This window comes from Chaetodon trifascialis, chromosome 20 (assembly GCF_039877785.1).
Source record: "Chaetodon trifascialis isolate fChaTrf1 chromosome 20, fChaTrf1.hap1, whole genome shotgun sequence".
NCBI lineage: Eukaryota > Metazoa > Chordata > Actinopteri > Chaetodontiformes > Chaetodontidae > Chaetodon > Chaetodon trifascialis.
Window position 1 is genome coordinate 18,398,120 of NC_092075.1, and position 26,702 is coordinate 18,424,821.

The window sequence follows — 26,702 nt, forward strand, 5'->3', positions numbered from 1 at the left end:
TCTGCTCTCTAAAACCACCAGACAGGCTCAGAACATTACTGCACATGAACAAATCTGTACAATTCAACCAATCAGATAGATTCATATTCAGTAAACTTGGACGCAGGAAATATATTTATCTTCCCTGTGATTTTGATATTATCCAGGAAGAAGGAGTTGACCTTGTGAACCAAATAGATTTATTTGATCCTCCTTTAATCGTAGTGGACAGGGCACACAGGCAGACATGCAAAGAGAAGACAAACCTTCCCATCACTACTGCATCTACTAAATCAGCTGTATCATTGCTGCGCCCCCTTGTGTCTAAATTAAATATGACACGTGAACGGTCCATAGTAACCTTTATCCATGGAATTCTCTTGACTCCAACAACACTTCATAGAATTAACCTGCTGTTTGCTGGTGATGTCAGGGCCAGGGTCAGGGTACGCTGTATGATTTGAGTTGCCGTCTTATTAAACTCATACAAATATAGCAACCTATTTGTTTCTTAGTTCTCTTCCTCCCTGTTCTGTTTGTGCAGCAATATTCATTCTTAATGGGCGCGATAACACGAGCCAGTAAGGCCCATTACTTGTTCTTCTGCAACACTTGTTTAATTCATGATGAAGCAAAAACATTACATATGTTGTATAAATGTGTTTGTGTGTGTGAGTGTGTGTTAGACAAAATTCTGATTCTCGAAAATAACATTAAATATTAATTTATTTCACAGACACAAGTCCAAAGTATTGCTATAATACAATTAGGCCTATAAATCTCATCAAATCACAGATTTGTAAACTTCTGAAGGCACGTGGACAAAAACGAGACAGTTGACGTGAATGTACAGCATGGTCATTATTTACCTCCAGCATTCAGAACCGTTTAGATTTAGCTTTAAGAAAACCCTGTGAAGATGAAATGTACATTCTCAAGAGAAATGACACACAGATGTATGAAAGGCCAAGAACAGCAAACTGGAAACATATGTGATTACAGCATTTCTGATGGTCAGCTTTGAAACATGAAAGGCATCTGGTTGGAACAACAAACCGAACACATCCTTTTTGTTGTCATGGATATGCATGGAGGCATGTTTGAAATAAAACACACAAAGGATAAAGAATAAATTAATGATTGCAAAATCAGTGAGACACGATGTTTCTAGCCGTATGACACACTGCATCACTCATGCATATCTGACTGCCTCGACAGATGAATTAGCTTTTTTCAGAATGATTTGAACGCGGTTCTATACAACTGAAAACGACAGCAGACAATTCTTTTTGCTTTAGCCGACTGAATCCAAAGGCAGTTTATTTCCTCAGGGGTCCAGCCGCTCAGAAATGTGAACATTTGCACAGAAAATCCAGCATCAGAGAGGAGAGGTGAAACTGAAGCTTTTTTTTTTTTTTTTTAAACCACTGTGTTAAAGTAGCAGCAAAGTGGACAATAACAGGAGAAGACACAGCTCCATAGTGTTTTCTATTAGCACAGTGGCTGAGCGATCTTAATGCACATCAACACTGACTGTGTCCTCCTCTGCTGATGATGGGACTTCTACAAAGGAACCAGTGGTTTGGCACACCGAGTTTGACTCAGAGGGGAAAGTCACAGAGGCACAGAGTGATGCTCACAGTGGTGTAACTGTTACCGCTTGTCGTTTGTGTAACATTTGCACTGTTGTGAATTCCTGATGTCTTGACACTGTGGGGGTGGGAGGTCAAAGGTCAGAAGTAGCCGGCTGGAGAGGAACCATCGCTCGTTTCTCCTCACTAGAGAACAGAAAAAGATGACTTTTTCCTTTTGTTGGTTAGGTAACAAAGGACAACAGCTGGAGTTAAGAGTCAAACTAGTCAAGGCTTGAACATTTACAGTGCAGACACACATGGATTACTGAAGGGGCCTACCGGGCACATGACCAGAGACTGCTTACAGTGACTGACATTATTATTATTTCTCTTTGGAAAGTCAAACAGTTTTGGCAAAAGTGTCCTCATCACATTTCCCGCCCCCCTCCTGACCCTTTGATACTGAGTTATCGGCCTGTTAGCGGTCACCTATCTCTTATCTGCCAGCAGTATTGACTGGCTTTTTCATGTCTGTGCCCAGGAGCCCATTGTCTCATAATCCCTGCATCTATTATTGTTTTCTTTAATATTCACGTTTGTCTTGTTTAAATTCCATATTGTAATACATAGAGTTTTTACATTATTTCAATAAATGACCATACCACTGCTTTTGCATATAATCTTTGTAAAGCAGAGAAAGTGGACAGTGAGCACAGGATAATGCATGCAAAGGAAAAAGAGAGGAAGTCCTCACTGAAGCTCAAGTCAGGTTCAGTTTTTAAAAACAGTTTAATAGAGAGACGTCTTTCTCTTCCTCTTCACTGTTTCACTCTGTGTCATGTATTGCAAGAAGATTTGCATGTGGGAGGAGTGAAAGTAACAAAACATGTGTGGCATGAGCCTGGCAAATGGTCAACAACACACACGTACACCTCATGCACACACATTTATATCATGGTGTTGGGCCTAGAGATGAGGGTACAGGCTGGACCCTGAGTATCAGATGACCCACAACACATTGGTCTCACTGCTGCCTTTGAGACCTAAAGTTTAAGGAGGCAACATTTCAACCACCAAAGCCTTTTAAATACATGAAGGAAAAACAAGCTATCCTGTATATAAACACAATAGCAAAAATGATAAATAATAGAAAACATAATGTCGTCTCCTTTACTTATTTTGATGAGATGGTGCTAAACACTGTACATCCTGAATGGGCTTCAGCTTATTTGAGGACAGTATGTTTTAATGTGATCAATGGATTACTTTTGGGATAAAGCGAGAGTGAGCTCCTAATCATAGGTAGAACTGGCAGTATATTGTGAAGCCTGTTTTTCCTTCAAATGGATGTTTGTCTGATGAAGACCTTGTCAAAATGCTGGATTTTTCTACTTTTGGAAGCTTGATACAGTCAGTGTTTGGACCCCCTCACTATATCCTCAGCCAATATCCTCAGCCAGTGTGAATCCTTAAAAACATGAAGTATGAACCCTTCTGTCCACATAATCTAGACTGAACCTGAGCATTCATCATCTCTCTGACCAGTGAAAGATGAGAGTCAAGAAGACAAACGGCTGTCAGGTGCATTCAAGGCCTCGGTTTTCCCTCCGCCCTCACAATAGTTCTTGAATGGCGCTTTCTTCTGTTGGAGGCTCTGAGATTAGATTAAATCAGACATCTGCAGGCTTCCCACAGAGCCTGAGTACAACTGCTTAATGTGGGCTGAAGAACGGCTTCACATAAGCCTGAATGAGGATTTGATGGTTACGTAAGAAAAGTGCTGTAGAAGAGGGGATTCATGGAGGTTTCTCTGGCTGACACAGACGTAAGGACTGAAGGGGGAGTGCAGGGCACGGGACTTGGTTGAGTAATCAAAAAGATGCTGATTCATGCCGTTATTTCATGCTGACTTGATTACTGTAGCGCACGATTTCCTGGCCTCTAAAAAAGCACTGAGAGACTTCAGGTCATTCAAAACTTAACCAGAACCAAGAGGGGAGAGCGGATCAGTCCAGTTTCAGCTGCTCTGTAGCATTCCTTGTATACAAAGCCCTTAATGGACAAGGACCAAGCTACATTGCTAACTCCCTTATCTGCTCTTTGCCTTCAAGACCACTGTGATCAACTGCTGCTGGTTTAAAACACTTATTTTATTCAGTCATTTTATTTTCCATCTTATGTATTCTCTGTATGCTATTCTAATCCTTATTCTTTTTTTTATTCTCTTATTATGAAGTGGGTTTCATTCTCCATCGTATTTTATGTGATAGTAAATTGTGTTATTTTTACTATTATTTTCAAGTGGGCTTTATTTTACATCTTATTTTCAATTAATTTGAGCTTCTTGTATGAAAGGTGCTATACAAATGAAGTTGATTGTTATTAATATAGTGTTGTTGTTATTATTATCAAAGACAATACAGGACGCCAGTGGGACCTGAACCTAGAGCAACCACCACTGGAAAAAAAAAAAATCAAAAATTCAGTAAGATGTGACAAATTGCATGCTGGGATAGCGGCAAATGGCAGGCAGGAAGGTGTAAGCATGTATGGATAGTCAGGTCTCTTGGATCGAGGATTCACACAAGTTTAATAATAAAATCAATAGAATAGTCTCTGGATGTCATTGGCTGCTTACAGTTTATGGATGCTGGGACACAAACGACTGATCAGCTCCAGTTGGCTCATCTGAGACTGTGTGACACTGAAAATGCAGAAACACCCAGTGACCCCTAGATTCATCACGAATGACGCTCCCAAATTCACCCGTACAGCAAAGGCCCACTGCTTCTTTTGTTTTGGTTTTGAGAAAGAGTCATAAACAGGCTGAGTACAGATGTAGTTTTTAGAAAAAAGCTCTCATATTTCAAGAATATTGCTGTAATGAAGTTGACTCTTGGTTTTACATGCAGGCCTGTCTTTGTTTATCCATGTGGTGAGGTTCCAACAGAAATCAGACAGACTAAAACAATGTTTTAGTATTTTCATGGGATTTGTTTGACAATTAGATTGAGAATCACTCCGGCCTCAGCCTTTAACACCCTGTACCTGAAAAAGGTTTTTATGCAGTTTCATACCAAGTAGACGTCCAGTTCAGAGTCTGATTGGCTCCTGCTGAGAGACGACAGAGGATCATCCAGAGCAATCGTTGAACTGGAGGCTCGTCGGTCTTCACTGCAGCATATAAAGGCAAAAAAAATATGGTGTGAACATGTATTGACAGTTTGAACCAGTAACTAATGTTTTTCTGGCTTACACCTGAATTTCAAGCACATAAAGTACCTGTTTTCAAAGTCCTCGTCATCATTTCTGCTGGAGTCCAGACGAACAGCAGAAGTTGGCAGGAGATCTGGTTGCTTGGAGGAACTGTAAACTGTTGCAAAAAGCAGTTCCTGAATCAGAAATATGAACTGGCACAAAACCTCTCCTCAAATTCCAAAAACGTTGCCCTTGCATCACGTCACATGCATTCCTTAAAGCTTACAGTTTCCCTCCAGGTTGTCCATGCTCTGGGCCTTCTTCCCCTCCTTCTTCTCCTCCTTCTGTGGGGACAGAAACTCCTGAGAGGCCGACTTTACGGCGTAGACGGAACCCTTCTTCCTCTTTGAAGATGCTCCTCTTAAAGCTGAGAGATGCAAACATAAAAAGTGTTCAAAATTAAAATATGCAGAATATGGAATGCAGGAGTTGTTGGATGTTAGCGTGCCGACTTACGATGAATCTTTTTGAACACAACCGAGCCCATGAACTTTAGAAATCTGTCCGCGTAAAAACTGGGCCTGTGAACTGACACTGTGTCCTGAAAGGCAAAGCATGCTGTCAGATACACACACACAAACACACAAACAGGCATTCACTTGTACAGAGACATACTGTGTGCATGTAGTTAGACATGCAGGTAAGCAGGAGGATGTGAAGGTACATACCCCATCATGTACAAGAGCTTTCCAGGAGTGTTCCACCTTCTTAATAAACCTGAAAATAAAAATGAAAAACATGCCACTTATTGCTTCTTTAATTCTAGTAATCATACTGTATTTCTATGGAGCATGGTGTGAACAGAATAATAGTACACTTTAAATTAGAACTGATGCATTTCCAAATGAAATCAACTAAAACTTAACTGATCATGAAATACAAACACTAACATGTTAATGGAGACAGGGAACTGAGATGGATGGTGGCAGGCAAACACAGAAGTAAAGAGAATAGAATAACAAATCAAAGTTTTATAGCTTTGTCAAATTTATTCAGTGGTTCCATTTTAAAATGTTATTTCTGGGAAGATAAATTAAGCAAAAGTAAATGTATTTTAGTCTGAGTTTTTAAACGTCACAATTGGTTTTAAAAATATATTCAGTTGTTAATTGATAATAATTAAACTCAAAACAAACAAAAACTTCCTCTCTGATATGTACAGACACATTAGAGAGGAAGTGTATATTTCTGTGTTACATTGTGTGCTCACCTGTAGGACTGAAGGATGTCGATGAGTCCTAAAAAGATGAGAAGGTTCTCATCTTTATGTTTGGCAGGAATTCCTCCCAATCTGAAAACAAAGATGTGTTAAAGGTCCAGTGTGGAGGATTTAGCGGCCTCTAGCAGTGAGGTTGCAGATTGCAATCAGCTGAATACCCCTCGCCTCACCTCTTGCTTTCAAAGCAATACCCATTCCCTACGTATTTATAAGGGCTCATTCTAAGGTAAAGCTTTTTCACACATCACAAAACCCTCTGTGGCAATGACCTACTCTCAGGTGGCGGCAAAAAAGAACACCAAGCTCTGAAATGTAATGTTAAAAAAGTGTGTTTTTCCATGTTACAGTACAGGTCCAACAAAGCCAAGAAAGGCAGGGGAATAAAGTTTCTGAAGAAAGATAAAAAAAAATGAAAAAGCTTTCTCACGTGTCGTCATCGGCCACTGGTTCAGGGTCCTTCACGCTCCCCTGGATCGACTCGAGGGCTGTGGAGTAGAGGACTTTCTGTCCTCTCCTGCTGTCACATCGGCTTCCTCTGCTCAGCGGCTTCCGGTCCAAAACGTGAATCCCCAGCAGCAGACTGTAGTCCATGATCTTAAAGCTCTCCAGGACCTGACAAGAGATGGAAACTGAATGGAAGCAACTCTGACACACTGAAACTAAAATGTCAGTTTAAATGAATGAGGTATATTAAAGGGACACATGTTAAGACAAGAACTGCATCCTCATTTGGGCGCTGAAGTCGCTCTAAAAGTAATAGCAAGGTGACGGCCCACTTCAAAGGCTGCACTGCTTGTGGACGAGGAATGCAGTTTTTCTCTTCCTTAGCCGTAACCAATGGATGAAATTTGATGCAGACATTCATTGACCCTGGAGGATGAATCATGCTGACTTTGGAGATTCTCTGACTTTTCCCCGAGCACCACCATGAATGTGTGAAATGTCTTTTCAGCTACTGAATGGATGGCCATGAAATTTGGTACATTCATGCCCCCCTCAGGATGAACTGTAATATCTTTGGTGATCCTCTGACTTTTCATCTAACAACATCAGCAGGTCAGAACTTCCTTTTTCCAGTACTTTTGTTTATGAACAAACAAGCTGACGTTCCCATCAGCCTTGGATGTACTTTTAATGCTTATTAGCAAAAGTTCACAGAGGCACTAAACTTGGGTCTGCAAACCAAAAATACACCGCAACATATGTACTCAATTCCTCTGACTAAACACTGATGTCATGAGGTAACTCCTCCAAAGGGGTCCGTACAAAGAGGCCCAGTAAGAACACGTTACAGCTGGATGGGCCAGTCTGTGCTCCAGAGTCCAGCTGCTCAGCCTGATCATGAGTCAGGTGCTGCAGTCTGCTGGGCGTTAATCCTCCATCAAGTGGCCTCCGTTGTTTCACACTAATGAAACAACAGGCAGGCGCTAATGAGCTCATCATAAAAGCTCAAGACTGAGCAGAGGGAGCGTCATGGTTACATAATGTTATCGGGGCGGTGATCACTGGCTGAATTCAGTTCAGGATGTGATGAGGAAAGATTTAAATGCACTGTGAGCAGGCTTAGTGGAAAATCGTCAACAGCACTTTTGATAATTTATTTATTGCTTTATTGCCCTCCAATGAAAATCAAGTTTTAATCTTGTTAACATGTTCAGCTCATATTGTAGTCATATTGAAGCGAAATAAGGACTCTTTTTGAGTTTAATGGCCCTGCGACCATACGTCTAGCACCACTCTCAGGTTACATTTTTCCAAATTCTCCAAGAAATCATCCAGATCATCAGCTATTAGGCTAGTTTTTGCTGTGTCTTTATGTATGAATATTTTATCTTTTAGACTTTTTCTCTTGTTGAACAAATTTTAGAAATGTGAAATTCCATTATGTAAGATTTTGCTCGTGAAATGAAGCACCACAGAACGATAAATAAGTGAACATGTTGAATGATTTCTCGAACAGTATATTACCTAACACCATGGCCAGCTGCCAACAGATATGAGATCTTTGTGTGAACATACCCGACAGTCCCTCTGCAGGGTCTTCATTAGGGCATTGTAGGTGTCCATGTCGAAGTGCAGGCCCTCGTGCATCTCTTGGAAGTCCAGGTCTTTGAACGTGGGCGAGGACTTGCTGCGCTCTTTCCGCGAGGCTCGACGTTTGTACGAAGAGCCTTTCAGGTCATACTTGTAGTGCATCTTCATGGCGCGCGGCAGCACATTGTTCATCACCACAACACGGATGGTGACGCCGGCGCACTGGATGCAATAAAGGCCGTAGAACTTTGGCAGCAACGTCCTCGGATTCTGATTCAGATTCTACAATGACAGAGACAAAGCAGACATTTTTCTTGAGGAGAAAATCTTAATACTGTGTGCAGTCTATCTGAAAGCTGCAATGTAAGGGCAGTAAATGTAAATGTGTGGTCTGATTTATGGCCACATCCAGATGTTTCTTAGTAACTTCGGCCTAAATGATAATAAGAAATACACTTAGGAATGGTCTCAAAAAGCAACTTAAAGTTCATTTTGCTTTGCAGACATTTAGTAAAGTAAATGGACATTTAGGTAAATAACCTACAAAAGTCTGAATACATGTGACTTTAGGGGTGAATGAAACGACTATTTCTGATCATGAAATTACACTGTACACAGTTATGACAAGGAAAATGACCACTTGGCTTGGTTTTGCAAACATTTTATGAGGAAGAAACTGAGTGTAAACATAATAAACAAACTCCACACATGACCTTTATGTCCAAACTTTCACTTTTAGCGGTTTAAGGAGTACGTGCGCTGGTGTGCATGTCAGTGTAGCGAGAGGTCGAGGAAAAGACTCACCATGTAGTAACCAGGAAGCAGCTTTTGCAGGAATTCGGCCTCTTTATGCTGCACTGTCTTAATGATGAACTCATCATCACTGGTGAGGTAGAACCAGGAACTGCTGGCGCCGGGGTTGGACAGCTCGATTAGAGGCTCGTTACAGATGGAGAACTGAAATTCAGAATCATGCAACAGTCTTAGCGTGAGCAACTGTGGAAATTAACTCAACCGTTGCCACCACATTGTGCTGGGTCAGAAAGATGATGATGTGACTCTTCACACTGACCAGATAGTCGTCTGGTTTGATGCCAAACAGCTCTCTGAAGTAGCGGAAGGCCAGCGGTGCGTACGTTTTCAGACGGAAATCAGGGAAGTGGTGTGCTGGTGTCAGGTTGCTGCCCTCACTGGAGAACATGTTTAAGTTAGATTAAGAAAAGGATGGATGTACAAAAACCAAACAGCTGCTGTCTGAAACATGCTATAAGCCTTTTTCACAGAAGACAGAAGCATGTCACAGTAAGATAAGCACAGGTGTAAAAATAATACAATGAATGATGGCTGAATTCCATTTAGCAGCTTCACTTTCATGTTGGTTGACTGTCACACTGTCATGACGTACTGGGATGCTTAAATAGAACAGAGCCATTGTTAATGTGACTATAACAAATCAAAAATATTTGCTGAGAAACAAGACTGTTGAAGGAATGACAACTTAGGCTACCAAGTTGGCTCACTTGTGTTGCATTTTAATCTTTGGGATAACCTGTGTTGACCAGGTGCTTGGATCATTGAACAGAATGTGCCCTGTATAATCATAAATGTGTAGAAGTGAAAGTACCTGGGCAGGAAAACGCTCTCCACTACTGAGAAGTCCTGCATGAGAACATCTCTGTCTGGTTTGGAGCTAAGATTACCCACGGCATAGCCGATGCCCAGCTGGATGGCTCCTTTCAGGGCAGATGCTGTGGGCTAACAAACCAAGACAGGGAAGAAGAACACACATTTGTTTAAAAAAGAAACCAGCTAGTTACCAAAGGCTCCAACTCTTTCAAAAATTATATTGAAACTGCTTTATTTTCTCCACCACGAAGGTTCAGTTTACTGTCTGTTAGCCTCCATAGTCATGCCAGCACCTCAGAGAGGCTGTGCAGCACCTATGCACACGGTGCTTTAAGTTACATGGAAACATCTGCATGCTAACGTGTTCAAAGTCTCAATGCTAACATGCTGTTAATTAAAGCTAACGAGGTTCACCATCACCGCCTTGCATGAGACTATGGATTCACGCCACCTATTGTTGAGATGGAGGATGAGAAGAAAGCTCTGAAATTTGTTAGCATGCTAACATTTGCTAATTAGCAGGGATTTTTATCTGATGATGGCAGTCAAATAAAAGTTAAGAAAGGATGGTGGTGAGGTGGGGAACATGAATGTGTGTACCAGATTTTGGGAACAACAACAACAACAACAACAACAACAACAACAACTGAACAGTTGTTGAGACATTTCATGAAAAGCCAAAAATATCAACCCCATGGTGGAAAAATCAGGGATTGACCAAAGTAATTATGATTCATTGAATGTACAATTTCATGGTAACCTGTCCATAAACTACATACATAAAGTACACTATGGAGACATTCTGACTAAAGCATGGAGGTACCTAACGTAGCCCTAATCCTTAAACTTAATCCTCGAGTAGAAGAAAAACATATCATTTTTCATTGAGCCTGTGAAGGAATTGTCCTCCAGCAAACTGAACTGCAGGGAAGCAGCCAAAAACTGAAGCTGATCAACCTAATCACCATTCTGCTCCCTTCATCACAAACAGCTCTGTTATGCAACGCAGCTGACGAACAAAAAACACATTTAGCTTCACTTATCACATGGCTCTTTGTTTGACTGGAACTGAAATATTATCTATTTATTTTCATTGTTAGGGAATTTTATGACGCCTTAGATTTTCACGTTAACGCAAAGCTTTTTCCTCCAATTAAAGGTCTGAACATAAACTGTGTGCAAATATGTTTTTCTTGTTTGGAATGAGAGCTTTTATTCATCAGAATTTGGCATAAAGGATATGAATCCAGTCTAATCACCTTGCATTTTGTTCTGTGTGTTTGAATGACTTTACACAATCGCTTACAGCTTTGATATCTGCAATTATGTTACAACAGTGAATATCACTGTTTTCCAAGAAGAGGATGTTTTCCTTCCTGGAAAAGACTTTGATGATTAATAATGATGCCTGCTTACCTTTTTATGATCCTTTGACCCCTTAGAGGCCTTGGTTCCTCTTCCTATAGTCTCGGTTGACATCTTTTGGACAGAGAGGACTTGATCAGAGGGAAGCTCGGGTGTCCTTCCTCCCACTGAGGCTGACTGACTTCCTTTTTTCCCCTCAGTGATGAATGACCAGACGCAGTGATTTACCTTGAATGACTTTCACTGAAACTGCATTCTCCAGGTGCGCTGCTCCTGTCGACAGAAATGGAGTTAGATGGTTTGGGGCATTTGCATTAATGTCAATGCAAAGCAGAGGTTAGCGGGAGAGAAGCTGCACAGCTATGAGTGATTTCAGGGCTTACAGCAATCTCTTCCACAGTTTGTCTAAGTCAAATGTTCCTTACTCCATGAATGTCTTTCATATGACTTACAGAAGGTGTAGACCTTTCTGTCCGGGGCGCTGCTGGTTCTGAGGGACCACCAGTGTTTGTCAGAGTCTTTAGCTCCACAATCCCTCACAACAACCCTTAATCCTAATTAAGAAGGATTGGAAAACCATTACATACCAAATTCTTGTGTTTCATAACAGTATGCAAAGGACGCTCAGTACTTTCCTGCTTTATGTGACTCTCAACTCCTTGAAAAAGCGAGAATGACGATCAAAAGAGAAACTAAACACATTGACTACTGGAGTGCTTCATTCAGGAGCAGCTTTGGGGATTTTCCAACCTTTCCCCTTTTCGTACATTTGCAGTGGGTTCGATTAAATATTATTCATGACAGTCATTAGACCCCAACTGTAACCTATTGGAAGCACGGGAGCAGCTCCAGAAAGGTTTATTTACATTATTACACATATTCAGAGCATGATATTTTTTATAAAATTGACGTATTACAAAACAAAACACTACAAAAATGGGTATCAAACAGCAGCATTTGTCTGCTCCACAAAATTTGGTAATCAGCACTTTAATGATAACAACCAAGAAGCTCTGCAGAGCTCTGCCAGTGGATGAGTCATAAAAACTGTTAAATTATTTAGAATGTCAATCTAGCAAATTGATAAACTGCATCCATAGAGAAACAATTCAGTTGAAACTAACCAGAAGAACCAATTTTTGCACTTGAAATGTACTTAGTTTTTAGTTTATTAATAATTAGATAATGTAGGAAAATTGAAAAACGAATGCTAACATTACTCCCAACAAAAAAGAACGCAGCAACAGAAAAGCATTTGAAATATTGAAGCATTCTTCACTACAGATGCTCAATTAATTCATGACTTCAACAGAAATACAATGATTGTTCAGGCATGAGTCCCAATGCTTTGTTTCTTAAACCTACAGATTCATTTTAAAGCATTGGATCCTTTCAGGTTGTTTTCGACCTTATATATGATTTGTCCTGTCATAAAATCTGCTCATTTTACACTGTTGCAATAGATTTTAGACACTTTTGCTTTGACATAATTCAATATTTTGATTTCACTTTCAATTTCAACATCACCAACCACAAGCCTTCTTTGAATCCATTCCCACAAATGATGAACTCCTCGGTCTTAAATCCAGAGATAGTTTGTTAGTTTGATAGTTTGATAGATCAGACCAAATCTTTAGAAGTTTCAGTTATTTTTGCACAGTATCATTCAGTTCGTTCATATTGTTCAAAGAACAAAATCAATTTGTTTATCTAAATAAAAATACATGCACCATTTATGTACAAAATAAACAATAATGGGCCTTCCTACAGTAACACTGAGCCTTGAGGAACTCCACATGTCCTCTTCAATCAAAATGTCTTATTGTGTATGAAGTGAACTTGCAAACTCTAGCACATATCCTATCAGACAAGCCCGTGTTTATTTTAAGTACTGCCTCAGGATGTGGTATTGTGGTCTGACTTGAGGGGAATGAAACAGTTTCATAAGCATCATGACGAGTGAGCTCGTTTCTCAAGGATTTGCCTTGCAGTTCTCCAGGTCGTTTGCATGAAATTTAATTGGAGGCTGGAGAGATCAAGAAAACTGCTAAAGATTATTCCTTTTTCTAAACAGACTTTGTGATTAGTGGTTAGAGTAGTGAATGGGGTTAATTATATGTACAGAGTCTTTGACAGGGCATCTCAGGTTTCCTCTGTAGCACTTTACATATTGAAAACAGAGTGTTGTAACAGCACAACATGGGCACAGCCTGCTGGATTAAGCATCCGTACTGTAAGTGCATTAGTTTGCATTCTGCATAGTTAGAAGGATTAGATGCATGACTTTCCATTCAAAACAATGGCTAAAATAAATTCTTAGTCTGCCTAATTGCATATTAGTAACACCAATAATATACCAGATAGCAAAATAATAATAAAGAAAATGCAATAAAAGCATTTGACTGTGAATGCAAAACAGGTAATGTTGTGTCGTTTGGTAGACTGTGGACCTAAAGGGTTAGAGTTCAATTCCCACCTGGAACAACTGTAATAATTATGGACCTGCAAGGTGTTTTGTCAGAAATTGTCCAATCACTGACAAGTACTGAAATTTTTCTATTTTACATAAACCACTGTGTGTGTGTGTGTGTGTGTGTGTGTGTGTGTGTGTGTGTGTGTGTGTGTGATGTGCAATCTTCATAGTTATTGTTTACATCAGAGCCTTTTTGACAGGAACTGTGTGGGCACTTAAGATGCAAAGATTAATACCACAGTTTTTGATACTGATGCTTTACAGCTGGCACTGAAAACGAGGAGGTCTGATTAAAAGTTTTTAACACTGTCATCATGTAATTTTGTGCTTTCTGCACTTAAAATGACAGCTGTACATACGTCTGCACCTATATGTATTGCCTGGATTAAATCTTAACCATGTAAATGTTTCTATTTAAGTTTCTATCATCATGGCAATCCACCCAATAATTCACTCAAATCCAACTTCAAGGTGGCATTAGAGGAAAAGTCATTAGGATTCATCCTCTGCGAACCATGTGTGCTGCCAGTCGATCTGGTAGATGTTGAGATATTTCCGTGCGTAAATAGAAATTTGACCTGCTGGTGGTGCTATAGGAAAGGATCCCCAACGTAATTAGCATTCATCCTCTGAGCACCATGACAGTGTGAGCCTAATTTCATGACAATCCATTCACTGAAATATTTCACAAAAAGCCAAATATGTCAACCTCATGGTGATGCTACAGGAAAAGTCACCATCAGCAGGATTCATCTGCTGTGGACTACAGATGTTCATACATGGCAATCCATGACATAGGTGTTGAGATATTTGGTCCGTTTATGTGGTCCAGAGTGGAGGACGAACCAACAGCCTTCCTATAGTCGTGCCACTAGCATGATTAGATAATAGTTATTAATGGCTTACAGTATAGTAAATAGTAAACAGTAGGTCAATTAGGATAGGCTACACTAAGTATATATATAAATATGAAATGCACCATACAGCCTTCGAACTGACCATGAAGTTCAATCAACACCTCTGGAAAACACGGCTTCCACACTGATCATTGTAACCTCCAGTACAGTGTTAAGTTAAGGTGTACAGGCTGGCAGGTGTTATGTAACTCAGGTGAACTCAGATGAACATTTCAACCTGCACGCTCTCGCACAGCATGCACGCTGCAGCTCTTTTGCATGCATGTAAATGGTGACAACCCCATCCAGCTTATTGCAGACATGTTACTTTCTGTCACTGACTGAAGGGAAGTGGAGCTGATTTCCTCTTGTGATACCATCACCAGCTCATCTTCCTCTTAAGCGCCACACAAATGGCCCGTACGAGCTGTGTGACACTGTTATTATTATTACTATTATTAATAATGATTCACAACAGGAGATAAGCAACTACAAAGCGACAGCTGAGATGTAATTCATGAGGAAACAAGAAATAAAAGTTAAACAAGAGGCTCAATCCTCACTTAATCATAAAGCTAACAGGAAGTGAATGCTCTGTGCTTTCTTACCTGAACAGGCATGGTCGTATTAAGATGGTGGTAAATGCAGGTCAGTGAAACACCGATGCTGTGTAATGTAAAGTCTGTAGCGGACTGACTGACTGTGGTGAGATGAGGAGCAGAGTGCTGCAGCAACGCGAGCATCCTCACCACTTCCCCCTCTCTCTCTCTCTCTCTCTCTCTCTCGCTCTCTCTCTCTCTCTCTCTCGCTGTGTGTGTCTTTCCACCCACCTGGCGTGTTATTCCCTCGCAGCGATGAGTCAGACTGAGTTGTTGTTTTTGATATAGCATGTAGAAGTCTGGGGGAGAACAATGTTGTGAGATCAACAAACTATCAGCTTATAGAAGTCGATGCATTGTTAAAGATGGAACCAGGGATCTTCCATCTTTTCTGGCTTGTGAGCCTTTACAAAAAAAAGCCAGATATAAATATTCTCACTTCAGCTCCACCACAGAGACATTTCCCCAGTAAACTTCTCAAGTGGCTCATTTACATAATTGTAAGGCCCCAAAGACATCACATGATTCATTATTTCACAACAAAGCAAAGATACCAAAATCTGAAAACAGACTTGTGTTGTTCTTTCTTCTTTCTTCTCAGTCATTAGTCATTTCACGACCCCGCAGATGTAACTCGCTAACTGCATGTGAAGCGGTTAAAGCTGCTAGCTCCACCTTGAACAGCTGCACCAGTAAAATGCTGTTTTTATAAACGGATGCATCAGTATTAACAATCTACATACTGTATAATAATATGTGAGCCATTTTCTGTAGAATGAGTACTTTTACTTTCATACTTCCTGATTCTCAGCTGGCTACAAAAAGCTTTTGCAACATGTGACACTTGCCAAAGGGTGTGTTACTATGTTTTTTTATTGTTTTAAGTAAGATTTTACCTGCTGCAGTATTTTTACTTGTTGTTGTGGTTCTTTTGCGGCTTGATTATTTGCTTATTTTGCTCTATGAAGGCCCATAAGGGTCCAAATTTGCCTGTTTTAGCCCGGTAAAGTTTGGGAGCTACAATCTAGTGCGTAGATACTCTTTTCCTTCCTTTGCTGATTTTGCTATTCTCCTGAACGTAAGGTGTGATGCACACCATATCTGTATAGATTCTCTTTTATCCAGGTCACAATATTTCTAAGTACTTTATAAAGGCAACAGAACTTGCTTGATGTTCTAGAACAGTTAGAAGCACAAATATGTTCATAACTTGACCTTTGGCAGGCTTATAGTATATCACTGTATTTTATGACGAATGTTATGATCGGCAGTTCCTCCTTCTCTCCTTCTCTCCTTCTCCTCTATTTCCCCTGTTTGCTCTCTTTCTGTCTTTTTTCCCACAGTATACCTATATATAGTGCATCTCTCTCTTCCTCTTTCTCTCACTTGAGCTCGTTTTCATTCAAATGGGCTTCAGTGACATAATTAACATATTGTATATTGTACACATACTGCACATTGTGAAAGCATGAAGATGTGGACTAGAACAAGAGAGATATTAGACCTGTACTTTGAATTCGCAGCTCTAATGACACATCTGTGGACAGTGGTGGGAGACGCTCATCAGCTCAGTTCCAGGCTGCTCATGAGCCTCCTTATTTTACCCCCAAATGGTGGCAAAGCAGGAACTTTTTCACACGAAATCCCAAGCTGAGACCATTGCTCACTTTGTTTAGGCACAGTCACGTCGTGAGCTCCAAACAAACTGACCCCAGAGCAGAGCAGAAAAGGGGAAGAGACACACTGCTGTTATAGGATATTTAAGTAGCTTAACGAGCCCTGAGAGTACATTGAATGGATATGTACAATCAGTTGCGGCCTGGCCTAAAAATGACTTCCCAGATGCAACGTCAGTGTTTGCCTCTGAGCTCTGGGGGGTGCTGTTGCAGCTCTGGCATACCTGCTAAACCCTCCAGTTCTATTGGGATCGCTTCATCATCTCACTCACTGCTCTATGGTAATAATGTGTGCTCATCTGAGCTGTTGTGCACTATGTTCCTGTTGATTACCTGAGAATTCACATTTTCTTCCCCCACTTTGCTGCCTTTGTTGTTCTAGTTCCTCATTTTTTATGCACTCAATTTGGCATCGCTGTTTATTCCTGAGAACAAATCTCTATTTCTCAGCCTTCTTCTCACCATCTCTTTCTGCGTCTTTTTTCCTCCTCAGCTATTTGTCATTTTTCCTTTAAGTGTGCCAGAGTTCGAGTTGTTGGAGGTTTGTTTGGGAACACCAGAGGGGACAGGCTGCCTGCAAGTCGGCTGTCAAGATGACTTGAGGCCATCAGATATCAGCTCAGTCCTCCACACGCAACCTTTGTCATATTTGGCTGCAACATGAGGGTGCAGAGCTGCTGGTTTGGGTTTGCTGCTGCAAGATTTCCTGTTTCTCCCCACATCTACGTACTCCGCTGGGCATAGAACACTATCAGGACTTCTCCATGAAAGTCCCCAAGGGATCAAAGAATGGAAGCGTTTGTTATTATGTGAGGCCATGGCTCTCAATCCTTTAGACTTCGAACCTAATGAGCAAGCTGAATACATGCACTGTATATACAGTGGTGAACAGTTGTGATGTAAAAAGTTGCTCCAGTGTTTTTTTTCTGTTGATCCCAGTCTAGTTATTTTTTCAATGTGAGAAAATACACGCTTTTCTTTTTTCTAATGCTTGAAATGCATTTTATAAAGCTATTGACTTGCCTTTTTAAATTAATGTAGCAAATTAAAAATATTTTGATAGACAAATAACTCAAATCAGCATCACAGCTTTCCATTAATCAGCTCTATAGTATTTTGTATAAGACTGAAGTGGAGTGTTGGGGTTACAGAATATATACTTAACGTATTTCCTTAGAGAGTACTTGATTGATTTAGCATTGCACTGCTGTAACAGACACTTGGAAACATGGAAACAAAACTGATTCCATGTTCTTCTTGTCAAAAACCTGGCACCTACATTACCCATAATGCAACTCAACCACCAACAGTTCAGCCAGAGATCCAGTGTGTTGTGCTGGTCATGGCTAGTGCAAACTTGAGCTGCCGACCTCAAGCACAGATGAGGAGTGGCCTACAGAGATCTGCTAAGCTAAATTGTAGTCTCCACAACTGACTCTGACTCAAGTGATATCACTTGAGGAAATTTATCAAGTTTTACACAGCTCCCTCTGGAGCTACAAATGGCTTTGTACAACATTTTTCACGTACATCGTACTACTGCCCCAAACCTGTAAACTGACTTTGATGTATACAAAATTGGTTCCTCTTTAAAATCTGTGAAATGAAAGTGCAAACAGAGGGAAATAAAGTCACTTGATTTCAGGAATACATCAATTTGCTCTGTGGATTGTGTGGATTTAAGTGCAATTTCTAGAAAACACAAGAAACAGCTATGAGAACAAGAGAATCTCTCTATTGTCATGTATTTTTCTCTTGTTTTCTGTAAACTATCATTTCAAGGTGAATGTTACATTCAATGACTTCAGTGTTACATTCAATCTTCAGTGTAACAAAATCTGATAACCAATAAGGCCATCCATCCATCCATCCATTTTATGTGGAAAGGGTATGTGGAGGGTGCTGGAGCCTATCCCAGCCGTCAACAGGCGAGAAGCGGGGTACAGCCTGGACCGGTTGCCAGCCGACTGCAGGGCACAAACAAACAGCCATTCACACACACACTCACACCTAGGGGCAATTTTACAGTCACCAATTAACCTAATGAACATGTTTTTGGTATCGAACCGGCAACCTTGTTGCTGTGAGGCACGCACACTACCTGCTGCGCCACCATGCAGCCCCAATAAGGCCTTTTAGATAAATGTGTCAAAAAAAGTGAGGTTATGCCATTGTTACACCACATTATGTCACGTCACAGTAAGTTGACTGAACAACATGAACCACTTGTATAAACACAGAATATGTTTTCAGTGTTATCATAACCCACCAAGAGCATCTCCCACCGCCTTTAATGGACATGACTCAACATTTTGACAACTTTCATAACTCATATTAACTGTGTTCTTTCGTGGCGTGTACAGTATATCCTGAGTGCAACGCATCGAGCTGAATCCATTGCACTGAAAGGCATAAACAAGCTTGAACTCAGTGATCATGATTTATTTTTAGATCATGAACTCTCAGCTGTGTGTGTTGTTCGTCTGAAGGTTTCTGGGACTGGAGTGTAGGTCTGTTTATTTGGGTGTGCATGAGCACAAGTATCTTCACGAGGCATTTCACCACCATCGTCAACCACAATATTGTGGAAGTCAGAGCCACAACATGATGACTCAAGCAGAGGACAGTTTTCTATCTGAACCACTTTTAAACAGAGGTCATATTTTCAACACCACCGAGGATACATTTGTTTGTTGTAAGCGACAGGCTGCGTTGGGAAGTGGATCTAAAGTTGGGCGCACGTGTGTTGATCGTGGCAGATCCTTCGGTGAGTTTCAGCGCAGTTCATTTTCTGAACTTTTCGTTCTCATTGAGAGAGGATTGCTTCAGAGTGGCTGTGTTGATGCAGCTGTGCTCATCAGACGCGGTCGGAATCAGAATCTGCCCTCAGTGCTGCAGGGAGCCTCCCAGACACCTAAAGCAAACAGAGACAGGGCACAAATAAATGAGTGCAACCAGGGAAAACTGTGAGACTGATGTGCAGCATGGCCTGACCGTCAGGGTGTTCTGAGTGTTAACACTGTGCAGTCCTCACAAAAGAATCCAGTGCACATATAATAATAATAATAATAATAATAATAATAATAATAATAATAATAATAATAATAATAATAATAATTTGTGTAAGAATTTCCTTTAACAAATGTTCTGTGGCTCCATGTAAATAGATTAAACACTGCAATTATATATCTTTAGTCTGAGAATGAGATGTAAGCATCCAACCCACCAACCTGTTTCTCTAGGCGGTCAATGTGCTGCAGGCGTCTGTCGATCAGTCTGTCTCGGGCCGAGACCTCTGAGGTCAGACTGGCGAGCCGTCGGGCCTGCTTATCAATGATAAGCTACAACACAACAAAAATATTGGATGGCGACAACAGTTAAATCTGTCACGTCTACTGACTACAAAGCAGAAACTACGAATAAATAACTAAAGTTTCTGAAAACAAAAGCGTTTTTTGGCAGCTTTTCCTGGTTTGCATCAGCCCCCTTAGCTCCAATAACAGTGAATCTTAATGCTTCATGGTATTTTAAGTAACTTAAGCAAACTGAATCCAGCTCAGAATCAGAAGTCTTTACATGCCTTTATTATGGCATCACCAAGACGAATGCCTGTTTGCTTCTCCCTGTTTGTTTTTGCTTTTTTGCTTACCTTCACGGAGCTGAGATTGAGCTGAGTTTGACCCCCTGACCTCGGCTCCGCCAGGCTCTTCATTCTCTGGAGGACCCGGTTCATCCGGTGCTGTGTGGTTCCCTGCTCCATCTGCAGATCCTCCAGCTCCTTCCGCAGATCTTTGACCGCCTTCCACAGCCTGTCCCCTCTGGCACTCAGTATCTGCTGGTCCTTCCTCACCTAAAGAGCAGATCACATCATTCATAGCATAGCTGCATGTGCCTGATACAGTATTCTACTTGGTAGTTTTTCTAATAGTTTTCAATCAATTTTCAGAAGCTGACAGTCAGATTTCTACTCAGTCTCCGAAAGACTTTCACTGACATAGCAGCTACAAACATTTCATTGACTGTGCCAAATCACATTATTCATGTTATTCCTTTAATTCATTTTCTTTCTGAATTCTTTTTCTTTCATGTGTCTAAATTATTGTTCATTTCATCTTCTCTATCTGATGATGATGTTGATTGCACTCAATTTAATCGGAATTTGTCGTAATTGTGCAAGCAAATAAACAACTATAATGTCATGGTACAGACATTAAAATCGTGGTCTCATCAATCAATCAATCAATCAATGGTATTATACCTTTAATACAGGTTAGTGCAGTTGACAGTTTATAAATAAAGAGGTTTAAGATAATAAAAACAAAGAGAATATAAATAAAAGATTTAAATCCAATAATATCTGTTTCCCCTTAAAAATATCAACACTTTCAGTATAACAGCATCAATGCATCAACAAATGAAGTATAACTTATTTGAATATTTTACTCGCAGTGCATAGAGAGTACAGACCTACACAAAGTACTCAAACAGGATGTACAGATATAATATGTTAGATTGCTCTGTGGAGAAATGTTCTTTGACTTTGAACCTCTTGGTTCATAGAGACAAGTGATCTTATAGGTTTAGGTTAATTGATTACTATATCATATTTGGCAGATTTGATGAAGAAATCAATGTTCAGCTCTATCAACATCCAAAAATGAAGAAAATGCTGTGGGCCTGTCGGTGAAAAACGAGGGCAAAGTTGCTCATTTCAGTGGATGTTCTTTGTAAAATGCTTCTTCCTCACCTGCTTGTGAGTTCGTCCTGCCTGGAAACTCTGCTTACGGAGGATCTCCAGACTCTTTGTGGCCCCTTCCAGCTCCGCTGCCACCTGCTCCCCCTGTTGCTCCAGCCGCTTGGCGTTCTCTTCCACCCCCTGCAGCAGATGAGCCAGTCCCAGCGAGAGCATCCTCAGCTGGGACCTGGGGACCGCACCTGCCTCCTCTGATGTGGAGGGATCACCTGGTGGATTGGTAATGTGAGCCTGACAGAGTCCCACCAGCAAAACAGACAGCTGCAGCACGCGGCTCACCCTCATAATCCAGGATTTCATCAGGTGGAAACTCTAAGTTCCCTTCTTCAGGTCTAAAGACAGGCTTTAGACAGCATTCGCTTAAAAGTGTCCTGATGTGCATCAGATGTTTCCTGAGGAGGTCTTAAGAGTGCAGAAGGATAGAGGGATGAGAAGGAGGAGAGGCAGAGGAGACGAGGGGGGAGTTCCCAGACTGACGCAGAACGATAAAATTTAAACCAGAGCTCTGAATAATCTATTTAAAATCATATCTAACATTGGTTCCACATCACATGCACACAGGGCATTATTTAAAGATTCTTGTATGAAGGATTTACAGAATTCTCTGTTGCTCATAAATGCTCATGAAGTGCAGAATTTGAATTGAAAGCAACAGGTTTACAGTTGTCACTGGACACTTTTCTCATGATACAAATGAGCCTGTGTTGGATTTATACATGAAAGTAAAGCAAGAGAGACATCTGCTGGCTGTTTGAGGAGCTGCAATGAGCTTCTGTCTTGTTCAGTGAAGGGTGTTGCGTATATAAGATGTCTCATTCTCCAGTCATTAATTAATCATAGGTTACTTGTTCATTATCCTGACAGTGATTGCAATGTTGCTATTATCTCTAAATAAACAGATTAATGGACGGATGCACTTCAATTACTCCGACATCAAGGAAAACCTCCTGTCCATCACGTTCCAAACCTACAACCAATCATTTGTGGTCATTAGTTTTCGCTACCAGTTTTTCAGATTAGTAACAGCACATCACATGAAGACTTCTATGTTAAAGGGGTAATTATCACGCAGCTCATTGTGTTGTTGTTGTGCAGTTGTATTCTTTTATTCGACTATCAGCACTCCCTTGTTTTCAGGCAATGTTTTCAACAAAAACACTTGGACAAACCTCAGTATGTTACCAGTCCAGTACCTAATGGCAGACAAAGTTACCAGCTAACTGATACATAAGTGGAGCATTTAGCAGCATGATATTTCCCTCAGGAGTTGGTAGAGACCAAAATAGAGCAAAAGCAGAGCACTTATTGACCTAATATTCATCTGGTGGACACAAACACAACACCAAATAATGCTAATGTTGCATCAATGCTGGATGTGTAAATAGGCAACAAGTTTGGCAATTTCACAAAGTGATGGTGTGTTGGTGCTGTGTTATTGCTGGTTTAAGTCTGACCAAAATAGTCAAAGACTATCTGGTCAAACTTAACTTGGACTTGACAAAAACTGGCCGAAAATGTCCATGGTTATCATCAACTAAAACTAAAACTAAAAATATTTATCCTGCTTTAGCTCCTAGATGCTCAATTTTCTTAACTAGCTTGTCATTAACTTTGTCTGAACTTGTTTGCTCAATGAAGGTTGATGACCATGCAATAAATGTGCAGTAAAACCAAATCTATCTATCTATCTATCTATCTATCTATCTATCTATCTATCTATCTATCTATCTATCTATCTATCTATCTATCTATCTAGTTTTTATATATATATATTCATTGTATTTACTGTTTACCAGCATGTTTTTTCACCAAAATGTCCTGCCAATAAAGCTTTGTAGAACTGAATTGGATTGAGACAAAACATGACTTCCTACACTCAGACTGAGGCTGAAAGAGCTGCTTGTGCCAACGAGGGACAGACCAACAAACTGTTCTTTGAATTGTTTTGGAGTTGGGGCAGGCCTAATGCACAAACGACACTATGTCAGCTCATAAAGCCTGATTTATAAAGGAGAGAAAGACGTCAGTCTCAGCCCACTCCTTCCTCCTGACATTCAGGATACACAGGAAAGCTGCATGGAGCCAGTGTCACTAAGCAACTGCATGAGTGAGGCTGCGGACCACAGTAGACTATACAGTAAGTCAACATGGTTTCATCATTTTAAAGGACATTTGAATAAATGTTTCTGATAGTGATTAGTGGAGTTACGAAAAGAAAAGGGATAAACGAAATGCATAAGGCTCCTAAAGTCACTGTTGTCAGATGATAATTTTGTATCTGCAAAATATTACCTTCTCAAAAAAAATTCACAGACTACTTTGCATTGTTTTCAGTGTTTCCAGTCCATATTGTAGATGTTTCCGCAAACTGATCCGTCATAGAAATTTCTTAATCTCTAGAGCTGCTTGTAATCTTTCTACTTAAAATGTACGACTAAACCTGAGAACACTTAAAGATGAAATGATGAAAAATAAAAGACAGAAGCATGAAAAGTGACAAGATCAAAGTGCACTAAAGAAACAAATGCTTGTACTCTTGAAGAAAGCAGGGTTAAAATATTTTTTAAAAATGATCAAGAGCTGAGCAGTGCAGAGGTTATGATAAAAAGCTTTTAGGCCTGGTTACAGCTCGGACATAAAACTCAACCTTGCTTTCATCCGCACCAAATTTTACAAATGTATTTCTTTGTTTAAAAGAATAGTTTAACATTGTGGGAAATGCACTTATTTGTTGTATTTCCAAGAGTTAGATGAGAAGATGGATACCACTTTCATGTCTGTGCGTTAAGTATGGAGGTGGAACCAGCAGGCGATTAGCATAGCTTAGCATAATGACTGGAAGCAAGTGGAAAACAGCTAGCCTGGATCTGTCCAAGGGGAAACATGTACCTATGAACACCTCTAAAACTCACCAATGAACATGGTGAATCTATATGCAAACAGAAATGTAAAAAATAATCCAGGGCATTTGTTTTCTCTACTTTAAGAACAATCTGACAGATGCACTTGTTGAATCTAGGAGGCACAGCTATGCTAACTCAGAGTGTGCCAGACTTCTGAAAATCACAAAAAGTATCTGTTTGGGCTCCATAATCTCAGGAAATGTTGCAGGGTGATTTGGAGGATTTGAATTTGGATCTGATGTTTCAAACAGGTAACAAAAAGTTTTTTCCTGTTAGCAGGGTGTTACTTCTCAGTTGGGATCCGGAGAGAACTGCCAGACGTCTACAAAGATGATCATTCTGTTTACCTGAAGCTAAAGCAGGCAAAGACGGGGCTAATATGTTGTATGCTCAAGTGTCACATCATTCACAGCTGTCATCAAAACAGAACTGAGACATTTTCTTATTTTAGGTATGAACACATGCATGACTGCTGCTGCTGTTTGAGCACACAAATATCTTCATACATGAACGTCTACATCTGTGTGTGATGTCTGAATATGTAGAAATATATGCATTTGCCTTTGTATGAGTGTGTGTGTGTGTGTGTGTGTGTGTGTGGGTGTGGGTGTGTGTCTGAGTGAGAGTACAGAGCAGTGGGGCTGATCAAAGCTCTGTCACATGATCTGATGACGCCCACAGGGCCTGGTGGTGGCTGCAGGGCGGCTGGTGTCCTGCACTCAGGTTGGAGCTTTTAGTATTGGTAGAGAACTACAAACACAAGGAAAGACCATAGTTATTTAAAGTTACTGTTAACTTCTGCTCACATTCAGTTTTCTTCAAGTAGTTGTCTTGAGCAATCAGCCAGTCATTTCCCGCAAACCTAGAGCCACACGCTTCACACAAGATGAGTGTGTTGCTCTTTCAGTTTATCTTTCAGCTTGTCAGCCACAAGATTTTTTTATTTAGTAGTTTGTGTTTGACAAGTTCCATTCTGTTGAAGGGCTTCAGCCCTGCTGTGACACATTGTGTGCATTTTTGTAGGTTTTGTGACGTCAGGGCCGATCGTCTGCTGAAATGAATGATGGTGAAAACAGGTGTGCATCATTAGGTGCTCTAAACAGTGAGGGAGAGAGGAGAAGGTAAAACTGTCATGTAGTAAATGACTTTCTGTTACACTCATGGCTGTGCGCCTGTGCCCACAGATGAATTGGGATTGTCAGCAGTTCGAAAGAAACCCTGTATTAATGTTTGTCTGGCGTGTGCAGTGAAAGCTTTGTTGAGCTCAGCTTACGGTAACCCGAGCAGACTGTCCTTGAACACATCACGATCCTTTCTTCTCTGCTCTGCTACTTGCATTGTTTCGCCAAGCAGCTATAAAACACACACAGACACACACACACAAAGCTAAATTAAAAAAGCCTCTCTGGAGGTTTCTCGTAATCTTCATCAGCAGGTGGCGTTTGGCCAGTTTCTATTTGTTTTTTTATGTTTGATCGTCAGCTGGCAGGAACATGCATGCATGCACACAAAAAAAATGTACTGTCAGGATAATAAAACAAGCTCTAAAATCCCAAATGAAAAACAGAGCAAATGGAGACACTGGTAGACATGATTTTTTTATTTTTATTTTTTTTTTACCGTATTACTATATATGCTTCTTTATATATTCATATATTATCACTCTAGGGATTCAGACTCATCTATTATGTTTATTTTAACAATAACTTTTACCCACAAATCTGCTATTGTTGGTGCCATGTGCTGTGGGAATCCAGGAATTTAAACCTGTTCTTCCACCACGGTGCTCTAATGCTTATAATACAGCGCCTCAGTCACCAGGTCTCCACCAAGTCAAGCATGATTTGACTTTGACTCTGAGGGGTTTGGAGGTCAGAGGCAGGGTGGCTGAACAGCTGGCGGGGGTCACATGCCATGATCATGCTTGGTATGTCATGCCTCTGTGGATCAAACATGTAAAAACTGAAACCCCAGCAAGCAGGATTGAGCGTGTTGTTGTAGTGTGATTCCCATTAAGTAAGCTCCAGCAGTCACAAGCACCACTAACTGCACGGCATACTGCAGGATGGTGTTATGCATGAGCCTCGGCATGTTGCGCTGACTTTTTTAGCCTGGACAAGCTCAAACTCTGAACACAATGTCCCACAGGGATTGAGCAAGACGTAAGAATTTATCATGAAAATCATTTATGTGACATGAGAAACTGGGATGAGTGATGGGTTTAAGAGCCGGCAGTGGAGTGCAGCCATGAACCATAAATCAGACCTGATTGGGTGAGGACGGAGGAGATCATTTCTTCACTGCCAGCATCTTATTTCAATAAGCCTTACGTCCAAGACAAAAACAG

The 26,702-nt window shown here is 40.6% G+C and overlaps 2 protein-coding genes across 5 annotated transcripts; both read right to left on the reverse strand.

The window, feature by feature from the left end:
* Positions 1–573: 573 nt before the first annotated feature.
* On the reverse strand, positions 574–15,151 carry pip5k1ba (phosphatidylinositol-4-phosphate 5-kinase, type I, beta a). 3 transcript variants are annotated; one of them, XM_070988599.1, is made up of 14 exons: positions 15,033–15,151; positions 11,107–11,328; positions 9,689–9,819; positions 9,137–9,254; positions 8,869–9,021; positions 8,050–8,346; positions 6,458–6,642; positions 6,022–6,102; positions 5,480–5,528; positions 5,268–5,352; positions 5,038–5,178; positions 4,836–4,926; positions 4,631–4,727; positions 574–1,757 (listed from the first exon to the last, which is right to left on the reverse strand). In XM_070988599.1, exons 2-14 carry the CDS (start codon positions 11,167–11,169, stop codon positions 1,755–1,757), a joined length of 1,494 nt encoding a protein of 497 aa, XP_070844700.1. In that variant the 5' UTR covers positions 11,170–11,328; positions 15,033–15,151; the 3' UTR covers positions 574–1,754. The 3 variants fall into 3 exon arrangements, with proteins under 3 accessions (XP_070844700.1, XP_070844701.1, XP_070844702.1); XM_070988600.1 differs by lacking the exon at positions 15,033–15,151 and adding an exon at positions 11,481–11,577; XM_070988601.1 differs by lacking the exon at positions 15,033–15,151 and adding an exon at positions 11,521–11,544.
* Positions 15,152–18,136: 2,985 nt separating this feature from the next.
* Positions 18,137–21,868, reverse strand: LOC139348458 (kinesin-like protein KIF16B). Of its 2 annotated transcripts, XM_070988602.1 has the most exons (4): positions 21,447–21,868; positions 20,349–20,549; positions 19,930–20,040; positions 18,137–19,613 (listed from the first exon to the last, which is right to left on the reverse strand). In XM_070988602.1, the coding sequence occupies exons 1-4, from the start codon at positions 21,750–21,752 to the stop codon at positions 19,557–19,559; spliced, it is 675 nt and encodes a 224-aa protein (XP_070844703.1). In that variant the 5' UTR covers positions 21,753–21,868; the 3' UTR covers positions 18,137–19,556. The 2 variants fall into 2 exon arrangements, with proteins under 2 accessions (XP_070844703.1, XP_070844704.1); XM_070988603.1 differs by lacking the exon at positions 19,930–20,040 and having other exon boundaries at positions 18,862–19,613; positions 21,447–21,823.
* Positions 21,869–26,702: the final 4,834 nt, after the last annotated feature.